The 13,335-nt window shown below is 44.2% G+C and overlaps 1 protein-coding gene across 1 annotated transcript in view; it reads left to right on the top strand.

The window, feature by feature from the left end:
- The window catches only part of LOC126475073 (BAI1-associated protein 3), a 715,757-nt gene that overhangs the window by 13,964 nt on the left and 688,458 nt on the right, over nt 1-13,335 (top strand). Inside the window, exon 2 of the mRNA XM_050102632.1 lies at nt 1,488-1,655. Within this exon, the coding sequence (XP_049958589.1) occupies nt 1,488-1,655 (168 nt within the window). The remainder of the gene's footprint in view (nt 1-1,487; nt 1,656-13,335) is intronic.

Below are 13,335 nucleotides of genomic sequence, written 5' to 3'. Positions count from 1 at the left end.
CTTAGCAATCACTGACGTTATTCATTAGAAGCATTAACTATTATATTAACTGACGGGAATAAAGTTCAGATAGTGATGATTTTCAATCAATTATGAATAGCACATGTTACGTTCTGGTCCGCCAATGGACCGCTATATGTGAATATAACACCTACTTCCAAAATCTGATTTCTCTCACTTTCTGAAGTTTTTGCTTGCAAAATCCGATTTCTCTTCTTTAATGAAGTTTTTGCAAATTTCTCTTTAAGTTTTGTGATGAGGGGAACAGGTAGTACAATTAGCCATAACTTAGGCCAATGAATGATTTATTGAGAGGTAACTGGTGGCGTGAAATTCATTGAAATGTTAGGTAAATATAAGGAGGTGGCCTCAAGAAGCGTACCAAACGCCAGACTTAATATTGCGGGGCTGCATTACTAAAACATAATGAGGTGTTTGCCGTTGGTTCACACACACAGACTGAAGTGTGCCTCATCTGCAGGAACAAAAATCTGAGGATACAATTGTCCTAACCCTTTTCAATAAGGAACCACCACCGGAATTCAACACGCGAGTTTTGTCCGCGATGGGGAAAGACATATCTCGAGCACAATAGAAAAATGATATATCCCTTGCACAGATCTGGTAGTCATAGTAAACACAAAAAGTTATATTATTTAGCCGACAAAGAAATGTTATTTGATGTACGGATACAATTCGGAGTGGGCGGTAAAGCAACGCAAATCATAAAACAGAAGCTGATGAGGACTCTGTTTTATGGGGGACCTATCCAAGGAGTTCGACATTAAAGTAGGGGTCACGTAAGGTGCTGGGCTGTGTCCTGATCTCTTCTGTTGTGTTCTGAAAAAGACCATCTGTGAGTGGCAAAAAGAACCTGCCACGATAGGGCTGCTTAACCAAGTATGCATTGGGGAAATCAACAGTGGTATCATGATCAACGGCCTCACATTCATCGACGATCTCGTGAACTTGTCTAGGAACTCTAATACAGCTACCAAGTGGGTAAATACAATAAAGTAGCAAATATAAAAAGGCGTACTGAAAATTTTATTTGGAAAACCAAAATTAAAAGAAATATCAAAGCCAACTCTCGTCACCTGACGGCGTAAGGAAATACAGAGATTGCAGATTTCAATTCGTTGGAGAAATACCAATGAAAACTAGCGAAACAGAATCCAACTACTCTAGGCGATAAAAGATGACCAATGATTTTCACAAGACACGCGCTATATGAAAGGAAAAGGCCATCTCATGGTAGGCTAGACAAAGACACTACAGCATTGTGATTAAAACCGTGTGAGTGTATGCTAATGAATGTCTCCGAAACATTTACAAACAGTGAACAGCATCCTGGCACGTGGAAGACATGCTGATCTTAGAACCACTCATGAAAGATAATTTTAACGTAGCATTTACACCTCACACCTCAATATGTTGTTCCGTTTGGCAGGCTCTCTAATGCTGGTGACCCCTGGCCTGTGTTTCAGCTGGAGCAGCTGTACGTGGAGGTGCTGTACACGATCGCCAACAAAGTGGGCGCCTCCACGGGCCAGTACGCACACTACAAAGAGGACCTCTTCTCGTACGCGCAGAAGGCCTTCGGTATCCCCAATGATGTCCACCGCAAGTTCCTCGCCATCGCCAGCGAAGAGAAGGTAAGTGAGCCAAAAACAGCGTGGCGCTGGCTTGTACCGCAAGGAAATAATATGAGAGCTAAATTCAGTCAGCAAACTAGTCGACATGCCAACACTAGAAGATTTGCAAGGATGTATTGTTCCGACGAAAATAGATTAATGTGCAGTGTGCTATTATCTGGGACAGGGACGCGAGAGTGACTCGTGTTAAATCCGCGAGTACAATTAACTATCGCTAATATGCTACATCGCCCACTCTCAGAGGAAAACATCGTCATCTCGACATCCTATTTTGATGAGAAGAAACATCACTTGCACGATGTCAGCCACAGCAGTCCTTCCCTCTAGAAAATAACAGACGGTTACAAAGTCACATAGTACTGCTGAGTTAACAACTTGAAATCAATATTACGTGCTCGTGGCCCTAAATGGCCACAGCAACGTTGAAAAATTAACTCTTTGATTTCAAACAGTTTGAGGACAGTTTAAAAAAATTGCAGATACATAAAATCTAAAGTGCGAGTACCTTTCAGCTATGCTGAAAGAACAGAATTATCACACAGTACCTGGTAGTGGTGTGGTACCACTAACGTACTGCACAGAGTGAGCAATCTTTCACACACTGCTGCCGACGCTCACACAGAATTTCATTAAACTCCGGGAAATCAATTACTGGCGGTCTCCCTTAACCAATACCACACCTTCACTGTGTGTATGCATTTACGCACTTAAGTATTAGAGTGACAAGCATTTAAACACTCTCGGAGGCACTAGCCCATCTTTAAGCAATCACTCACAGCTCCTCCAAATAAACAGTCTTATATATTCGCAGAAACTTTAATTTCTGTGACCAAAAGGCCGATCTAAACGGCTACCTCAAGTGACAAAGGGAGCCAAGCAAAATCAGTTAAGCAGTTACTTATGCACGCGGTAATAACAATTCCAAAGTGAAGAGGCCTAACGCATAAATATGGTAGACATATACAGGGTGAGTCATAAATGAGGAAAAATATGTAGTGCAAATTGTCACACACTGAGCTATAAACATAAATTCGTTTTCCGCAAGATCCTATGGCAATAAATGACAATTCAGTTGAATGGTAAGTATGTGGAAATATGAAGTGGACTCCTGAGTGTTACTGTGCGCTGACATTCGCCAAGGGAAATCGGCAACACGGCAAAACTGGCGAGTGTTGTAGGTAGTCTCGCCGCTCACGAGAAGGCGAGGCATGCGGCACTAAGCGACGGTCTGCGTGACACTGCGAGCAATGACAGCGCCCACATCTATCTCGTACCTGGTACGCTGGCCGGTATTATGTATTGGGGCTAGTTGGCATAGGGAAAAAAGGAACGTGAGGAGGGGCTGCACCACTGTACATGCATGTTTTATAATTTGGTTTTTGTGTCCCAGACTTAGTTTTAAGGAACGAGTACATAGATGCAGAATACAATATACAGCTATACAGATACGTGGCTGTTAATACAAACGAATACAATACATCTGTACAACTCGAAACTAACATAGAAACACAAGTACTGCTCGAAATGACGGCCACCATGTGTGTGACAAAGTTGAACTCTTCGCAGGGAGGATTGCTGAACACGATCCAACATGTCTGTATCTCTATGCGTAATATCACAGGCATGTTGTATTCAGCGTTGAAGGGTGTTGACATCAACAACCTCTCCTTCATAAATCGCACATTTCACATGGCCCCACAAAAAGAAATCCAGTGGATTCGGGTCTGACGATCTCGCTGGCCATGCTACAGGGCCTGCATGACCGATCCATTTCGAAGGAAGACATTGTCCAGGTGACGCCGCACTGTCCCGCTGAAGTGAGCGGGGGCACCGTTATGCATGTACCACAGGTTCATACGAGAGGCCAAACTACCGTCTTCCAACAATTCCGGTAATGTAGCATCCAGGAAACGCAGATACCGCTCCCCTGTAAGCCATTGTGGTAGCACATGTGGCCCTACGAGATGGTGATCAATAGCACCACACCAGATATTGACATCGCATCGTTGTTGGTAGCCTTATATCAATGTGCTGTGGGGGTTTTCTTCCGCCCACTCGTGCCAATTATGCGAATTCACTATAACCTCCTTCGTGAAATAGGCTTCGTCCGTGAATAGTATTGTTCGTGTAAAATGCTGGTCGTGGGTCTGACGCCGTAGGATAAAGTTGCAGAAGTCCAGCTTCCTCTGGTAGTCTTCTGGCGATAATGCCTGTACCTTCTGCATGCGAAAGGGATGGTAATGGTTTTATGGAGTACTCGCATAACAGTAGATTGTGACATTCCGACCGCAGTGGCGAGAGACCTGGTTCTTATTGTTCGGTCCCCGCAACAGTTTGTAACACTTTTTCTTCGTTATACACACTGTATGTCGACGGTCGGCCACGACAACGAAATCCTGGATGTGCTACACATGCACCATACTCCCTCAAGCGCCTGTCCACAGAGTAAAACGTTTTTGCGGATGGAATGCGCCGGCTAGGAAACCTCTCGTAATACAGTTACCTTGCAACGTCAGCTCTTCTATCTGCAATCCCTTAGGTGAGGTGGATGTCGGTGTATTCCTCGTTTGTGAAACTTGCCATGGTACTGTAGTAACCCTGCTACGCGGCCGTTAGCAGCTGTCGACACGGCGAGTATCGGGCAGAGTGGGCAGCGCAGAGGTGTTGTAAACACGTCATGCACGCCGCGGGTTTACTTCCGCCGTTGTCCACTATTTCCGCTTACAGGACACACATTCCATAACATGGGACTGTACATATCGTTCCCACCGTCAATGTGTGATTCACAATTTCTGATACAATTTCACATACATTACGACAGGATTTGTTCTTTCTCGTATATTTCAAACGCTGGCAGATACACATCAGCTCACTGGTGTGTCATGTGTTGTATCTATGGGTGAATGACATGTCGTGATCGTGAGGCTATCTCGTTTAATGGTTAATAGATGTTTTTGTTTTACGTACACAGTACACCGAGGAGAACGAAATTAACAACGGTGCGTCACGTGCTACGTATAGCAGCATGCGGTCCTCGACGTATTTTTCCTCAGTTATGACTCACCCAGTATATACACTCCTGGAAATGGAAAAAAGAACACATTGACACCGGTGTGTCAGACCCACCATACTTGCTCCGGACACTGCGAGAGGGCTGTACAAGCAATGATCACACGCACGGCACAGCGGACACACCAGGAACCGCGGTGTTGGCCGTCGAAAGGCGCTAGCTGCGCAGCATTTGTGCACCGCCGCCGTCAGTGTCAGCCAGTTTGCCGTGGCATACGGAGCTCCATCGCAGTCTTTAACATTGGTAGCATGCCGCGACAGCGTGGACGTGAACCGTATCTGCAGTTGACGGACTTTGAGCGAGGGCGTATAGTGGGCATGTGGGAGGCCGGGTGGACGTACCGCCGAATTGCTCAACACGTGGGGCGTGAGGTCTCCACAGTACATCGATGTTGTCGCCAGTGGTCGGCGGAAGGTGCACGTGCCCGTCGACCTGGGACCGGACCGCAGCGACGCACGGATGCACGCCAAGACCGTAGGATCCTACGCACTGCCGTAGGGGACCGCACCGCCACTTCCCAGCAAATTAGGGACACTGTTGCTCCTGGGGTATCGGCGAGGACCATTCGCAACCGTCTCCATGAAGCTGGGCTACAGTCCCGCACACCTTTAGGCCGTCTTCCGCTCACGCCCCAACATCGTGCAGCCCGCCTCCAGTGGTGTCGCGACAGGCGTGAATGGAGGGACGAATTGAGACGTGTCGTCTTCAGCGATGAGAGTCGCTTCTGCCTTGGTGCCAATGATGGTCGTATGCGTGTTTGGCGCACGTGCAGGTGAGCGCCACAATCAGGACTGCATACGACCGAGGCACACAGGGCCAACATCCGGCATCATGGTGTGGGGAGCGATCTCCTACACTGGCCGTACACCACTGGTGATCGTCGAGGGGACACTGAATAGTGCACGGTACATCCAAACCGTCATCGAACCCATCGTTCTACCATTCCTAGACCGGCAAGGGAACTTGCTGTTCCAACAGGACAATGCACGTCCGCATGTATCCCGTGCCACCCAACGTGCTCTAGAAGGTGTAAGTCAACTACCCTGGCCAGCAAGATCTCCGGATCTGTCCCCCATTGAGCATGTTTGGGACTGGATGAAGCGTCGTCTCACGCGGTCTGCACGTCCAGCACGAACGCTGGTCCAACTGAGGCGCCACGTGGAAATGGCATGGCAAGCCGTTCCACAGGACTACATCCAGCATCTCTACGATCGTCTCCATGGGAGAATAGCAGCCTGCATTGCTGCGAAAGGTGGATATACACTGTACTAGTGCCGACATTGTGCATGCTCTGTTGCCTGTGTCTATGTGCCTGTGGTTCTGTCAGTGTGATCATGTGATGTATCTGACCCCAGGAATGTGTCAATAAAGTTTCCCCTTCCTGGGACAATGAATTCACGGTGTTCTTATTTCAATTTCCAGGAGTGTATGTACATTAAAGCATGTACACAGTTGAGCCAGTACCACTTTTCCTGATAGTAAGCAATTCCTTAAATTTAGGCGACCAACGTAGACCCCATATTAACGGCTATCATCTAATGCGACCTTTAATGAAAATAGTCAATAAGACATTTCCCTGTGTGCCTCGCACAGCAACGCCCAGTAACTTAAAAGATAAGTAGCACTAAGCTTTCTCTGCCTGTCTAACGCAAATTTTCAGCAGAATCAACAAATCAAACGCTTAACTGGAACTCTTGCGGCGCCCGTGCCAGCTGGTTGACATTTCTCAAATATGTAAACATATGTACCTCATTGCACCGTGGACGTTCTCGTCCAGATACATGCATTCAATATTTACAATCCGCCGATGGCGCCCAATATGCCACCGCTATTACCAGTAAGCGTCAGTGCCAGAAAGAACATCAATACTCCAGTCATTTATGTACACCGGTTACTAATGTGACATATATAAGGTGAAATTACTAAACCAATTCATTATTAAGAAAATCGCAGCACTAAATCTCTAACTGCGAGGCTACAAAATCGGACGAGCAGACGTGAGCTTGTTTATTGTATACGGTTCTCAATTTTTAAGTAAGCAGACATAAATATGGTTCAAATGGCTCTGAGCACTATGGGACTTAACATCTGAGGTCATCAGTCCCCTAGAACTTAGAACTACTTACACCTAACTAACCTAAGGACATCACACATCCATGCCCGAGGCAGGATTTGAACCTGCGACCATAGCGGTCGCTCGGCTCCAGACTGTAGCACCTAGAACCGCTCGGTGACCCCGGCCGGCAGACATACATATCATATGACACTGCGTGTGCTCTTTCCGATGTACAAGCCTTCGATTTTTATAACACCGATGGTACTCATCTGTCACGCCGACTCCAAAATAATACAAAAGGCATCAATCACAGAACACTAACTCTCTCAATAATTATGTACCCGGGTTACTACTGCAACATACACACAACGGAACATTATTCCAGAAATTAATGAGATACGTAGCTTCTACGCTCGAGACAGTAAAATTATTACAAACGGACGTGGATTCGCTCAATCTTTCCACATTTACAACGACCGCTCACATCCCTTCCAGATTGTGGCTATGGCGCCTCGTGAATCTGTTCGGCTTCTCAAGGCAACCCAGCACGAGGCCCCACACAACGTACCTTCGCTTGTTTGCACCTCTATGCAGCCCTTCTTCACGGTATAGCCTGCCCTTCCTATCACTTCGCGTCTGCCAAAGTTGTAAACAGGGCGAGAGCAGAGAAGATAGCATGCGGCGCACCAGGAATACTGGCGCACATCACATGATGTAATCAACTTGGAATCTTTTCGTGTCTCCGAAGCTTTTCCACGTAGGTCTCCTTGTGTTATGATTCTTGAACAGAGTGTTTGGTAACACTGTCTGAAAGTTTCGGCAGAACTCAGTTACTCTTTCTCCCCTTTCAGTCCCACTACCAAGCACATATTCTCCCGTACCCTGCCTCCTACTCTACAAAGACATTCGAATCCCTTATAATTGTTAGGTTCTTCATCTCTCATTATTACTCGCTCAATATCCTCATATACTTTCTCTATCCCTTTATCATCTACTTGCGATCTCCGTGTTAGTGGCCGATTATTATGAGAATCAAACTGTCACTTAACTGTTAGCAGTAAGTCGTCCTCTTCTCTACCTTCCTATTCATAATGAATCCAACTCCAATTATACTATTTTCTGGAACTGTTGATATTATCCTATATTCGTAATGTGTATTTTTCATTTCACTTCACTGAACCTCACTATATCTAGACTGTTCTTAGCGATTCCCTTTCCAGATTTTCTAGCTTTCCTACCACTTTTAAAGTCCTGACATAACGCATCCGGACTCGGAGAATGTTACCTTGTCGTTAATTTTGCCTCTTTCTTGTGGTCGCTTCCCCATTTGGAGTACCCTTCCAGAGATACGAATTGAGGACTAAGCTAGAATCTTTTGTTAGTGGATAGATCATTATGATACATTTCCAGTTACGGGTATATACTATGTGTCTTTAATGCAATGGTTTACATTGTCTTGTGCACTCTCATGTTGCTGATCATCAATGGGCAGCTTCCCACCCCAAGTGTAAGAGAATGTCCTGAACCTCAGTTACCAAGCTTGCCCACTTTGACAAGGTCAAAGGTCACTCCTTATGAGGGTCACTTCGTATGCCAAAATCTTTCATCACCATTGCTGATGATTTTTATTCGAAATTTAAGCCCAGGACTAAAGACGTTTTGATTACCAGACAAAGACACTACTCCTAATCATGGGTTACCAGATTAAGATATCATTCAGAATAACAGGAGACCATTCTTCGTGGACTTCAGAAATAATTACTTTTTTAATGGGATAACAAAAATATTTGGTATTTTTTACGCATTTAGGTTAAGTCCCAAGTTCTGCGTCCTTCTGAGCAGCGACATTAGATTTTCAGTAAACTGGAAGATGGGAGTATTGATAATTTAAGGTGTGGCGAGTAAGAAACTCGAGGTCGTCAGTACAGAAATGATATTTGCAGGAGGTATTAACCAACGATCCATACAAGATGAACAATCCTAGGTCCAGAACTGTCCCTGTGGTACATGCTTCCAGAACTGCTTTTCATTCCATGCCTCTGCTGTCTGTTTGTATGGCGTGGCATTCTACTTCTGGTTTAGTCTATTGAAAAAAAAAAAAAGAAAAATCTGCTCAAAGACCATTAAAGAGCGAGTAGTTTTAGCGGAAAGACAACAAGCGAACCACCTGCTATGTCGCGGTACCGGGGGCAAAGCCGGACACGCGTCTTCCTGTCCGGCGGTGCAAGCGACAGCTCCGCTTTAGCGACCGGCAGCCGTACCATTAAAATGTTTGAGGCTTGATTGAGCGCGAACATGCCGTTGCCATGGTGACCAAATCGCTACAGCGGGCCGCTGGCGTCGCCCTGTCCTCATTAAGGGCTGATGAGGGCTCAGGCCTCCTGCCGACTGTGCTCACGCATAAACTCCACTACGGTGCGATGCACAAGTCTGCGAAATATCAGTTCTCACGGGGCACAGTTTTCCCAACATATATGCATGCACTTGTGCCACAACATTTCTCCCACACTGTGCGAATATTTACAAAAAGTACAACATAAAACAGGCAGTAACACAACAACCCTCAGACGAAACACGTCGCTGATGGAACAGTTTGGCATAGCGTGGTTGTGCCACTTGCTCGTCGCACTGACTGAGCTGGTACACTGTTGGTTGAATACTAGGTAACTGCAATCAGTTTACATAATTGACTGGTTACAGAACACTAGTGGGACCCATCCTAAAACGTAAGTGTCTGATACACCGCTAATCAACACTAACACGAGATATCCATGCAAAAATTGGCAACAAGAATGATCACAGGTTTGTTTTGCCCAAGAGAGAGCATCAGTGCAATGTTGTGACAACAGAGCTGGCAAGCACTTTAAGATTATTGGAAACTATATCCTGGAAGTGCACTCAGAAGGTTTCAAGAATTAACTTAAAGTATTCAAAAAATGATTCAAATGGCTCTGAGCACTATGGGACTTAACTACTGAGGTCATCAGTCCCCTAGAACTTAGAACTACTTAAACCTAACTAACCTAAGGACATCACACACATCCATGCCCGAGGCAGGATTCGAACCTGCGACCGTAGCGGTCACGCGGTTCCAAACTGACGCGCTTAGAACCGCACGGCCACACAGGCCCGCTAAAGTATTCAATCTAGGAATATACTAATTTCATGATGATCGCGCAGACATGATGAGAGTAATTACAGTGCGCAGAGAGACCTTTCAGTAATCATTTTGTCCGCTCTGTACGTGAATAGAACCGGAAGGGGCCCTAACAGCTGCTACAATGGGAACTACCCACTGCTATGCACTTCACAGCGGTTTGCTCAGTGTGGATGTAGATGTAGTTGGAGAGTTGCATATTATCTTATTGGTAACCATCTTGTGTTTGATTTTATTTCCTTTTGTACGCGTTTCCTTCCTAATAGGCCGGCCGAGATGGCCGAGCGGTTCTAGGCGCTACAGTCTGGAACCGCGCGACCGCTACGGTCGCAGGTTCGAATACTGCCTCGGGCATGCATGTCTGTGATGTCCTTAGGTTACTTAGGTTTAAGTAGTTCTAAGTTCTAGGGGACTGACGACCTCAGAAGTTAAGTCCCATAGTGCTCAGAGCCGTTTGAACCAACCTTCCTAATAGATAATATGGAAAATGTGGTTCTGCCTTCAGCAAACGATTCTTTTTGTTTTACTCCAAACATGTTTTCGAGATGTTTCTCCACCTTCAGCGGATTCACTTATTTGGTGTTAAATATCGCCGGCCGCGGTGGTCTAGCGGTTTTAGGGGCTCAGTCCGGAACCGCGCGACTGCTACGGTCGCCGGTTCGAATCCTGCCTCGGGCATGGATGTGATTGATGTCCTTAGGTTAGTTAGGTTTAAGTAGTTCTAAGTTCTAGGGGACTGATGACCACAGATGTTAAGTCCCATAGTGCTCAGAGCCATTTGTTAAATATCATACTAATAATTTTTGCTTCAAGATACATAACAGTTTTTGAGATTGTTGTTCCTGCATTATAGAAGTAATGAGAGAATAGTATTAACCGGAAAAATATATATATGGATACCTTAGTATTACATATTGATGTTCATATGGCTGGCTGACACTCGCAGTACAGCTATTATTGGTTCCAAATTGTCATCTGCAATTAATCCAGATTTCTCATGTTATGTTACGTAATTTGTCAAATTGTAGGCCTTAAATTGAATTACCGCTTTTCATTTTTCCTATTGTTGTATTATAGCACTACAATCATTATATTACGTTCTATTGACAACGAAGATTCGCTGTTTTATTTCGATGCTTTATTCTTCAATTATCGTTTTTTAGGTTAAAGTATTAAGTTTCGAAAATGTGTTGCAGGTACCCTGATTATGAATGGGTTACGTAAATGAATCAGTGGTGGTGGCAGTGGTTTGGGAGGGGGATATATATTTAAATTGAATGGACTTTTTTTTGTAGATTTAGCTTTTACGTACTTCTACAGCGTAGCTCAGCTGTACCTCCTAACACACATCGTTCCACTGTTTGTCCAGTATTCACTTGTTCACAAATACCAGCCATATTGTTTTATGTGTTCAGGATGGGAATTTCGAATTTGCATTGATATTGGGTTTTGGAGTGTGTGTGTGTGTGTGTGTGTGTGTGTGTGTGTGTGTTTTATGTGCCTTCATTTTCTGATAGTTTCTTTAGAGCCATTGCACAGTGCCAGTTTCATTCATTACTTCTTTTCCTTCCACTATGGATTTCAGTATACTGCTTCATTTAAACATTTCTAAGACTGTGTTTTTGTCTATTGGGCTGTGTTTCAGGTCCGTGAGGTAATCAGCGAATGTAGGAGGACTGCTGTTACTTTCAAGGAATCTTCCTGTTCATCGTATTTGATGTTGTAATTTCTACTTGTCTTAGCATACGAGTTGGTAGATTCCAGATGTGTTGTGCTTGTCTTTCTTTGCCTTTGTTTACCCTCAGTTTCTTTGATATGGAGTTGTCTCTTCTGCTGGGTACTGTCTTTCGTTGTTTTTTGAATATGTTGCCAATTCTGCGAACTGCTTTGTTGCTATCGGTGAGTGTGTGCCACTTGTTGGTTGTTGTGGAAACTTCTTTTTCAAATTTGTTGTGTGTTCTTCTGTGTATGTTTATGTTTTGTGTGTATGTGGTTGTGTATTGGTGTTGATCTGTTTGCTGCTGTACATTGGGTGTGTCTTTTTTTGAGGTGAGTTTGTCTACCATGCTTGCTTTGTATCCATTTCCAACAGCTATTTGTTTGATTATTTTTACATGATTTTTGTTGTTGTAGTCGTTGAGGGGAGTTTTATTTATCCTGTGTTGCGTGTGTCGGTGACTTGCTACTTTGCTGGTAACTGGGAGGTTTGGGTTTTGATGTATGGCTGCGATGGTACATAATGGTTTTCTGAATATGGGAAACTCGTTTTGGTGGTTGTGTACGTGTACTGCACTGTCTAAGAAATCTAGCTTTTGGTCTTTTTTTGATTCTATGGTGAATTTTACCTGTGGGTGGGTTGTGTTTGTGTCATTGTGGAGTAGTTAAATATGGTCGCGTTTATCATCCAGAAGGCATTTGATGTCACCTAAATAACGATGATAGTATAAGAAGATAGAGAAACTTCTTCAGAACTTATTTGGTTATTTAAACAAGAATAACTGTGTTTGCTCAAGACAGAACCACATTTTCTACATCTTATAAGTAAACCTTTCCGTATTGCAGTGCACCAATGTTAATGTGCAACAAACACTAATAAAATCGGAGACATAAACGATCAGTACTGAATGAAAGTGTCAGGCTGAAGAGTAATGTGGGTTCTACTGTTGTCAAAATTTTGTTTCCAAACAAGACACACGATGTATACCGTTGAAATTTCCGTTGTTGTGCAGATATTTTCAGTGCAATCCGGATGGAAAGAGAAATAGAAACAAAAAATTAAACGATATGCAATTACTCTGTAACGAGCCACCGGAGGCCAAGGGCCCCTATTACCACATTACAGTTACAAGACAATCACTTCGAGTTTCAAATTCTGTGAGTTATTACTTATAAAATAATGACTGAAGTGAAATGTACTTCCACTCCTACCTATTTTCACCCATACACGATTTTGTATTTCTGTATTGTTGTACCACCAACAGCGCCTTTTTTTGTCTTGCTTTAACTTCTCACTGCTGACGAGATCGTGTGGCTTAATTGCTATAGGCATGACCCTAGATACGATTTAGAACAGCACATCGAGGAAGCTTGTCACTCCGTGACTCCAACAACTTAACATCTCGCCCGCAGGTCATTTAGAAGGTGCACTGAGTTGTGCATCCAGGACAACGCGCACTCGTTCGAACAACTCACTCCGATGAATATTCCACCACCTGAACATCCATCTGAACACAACCAATATGTACACCATGTTGCATCCAGCGTTAAAGCTTTCAACATTTCTAGCTCTCTAACAAGTATTGATAGAAATGTGACTAAAACTGGTTTGCACGCGGTTGGTTTGAAATCTCATCCTTACGATGGGAAAAATAATGTTCTATTCAAAATGTTTTAACTT

The sequence above is a fragment of the Schistocerca serialis genome, chromosome 4 (genome assembly GCF_023864345.2).
Source record: "Schistocerca serialis cubense isolate TAMUIC-IGC-003099 chromosome 4, iqSchSeri2.2, whole genome shotgun sequence".
Taxonomy (NCBI): Eukaryota; Metazoa; Arthropoda; class Insecta; order Orthoptera; family Acrididae; genus Schistocerca; species Schistocerca serialis.
Note: the sequence above shows the minus strand (reverse complement) of the source record. Positions and strands in the feature narration are given on the sequence as shown.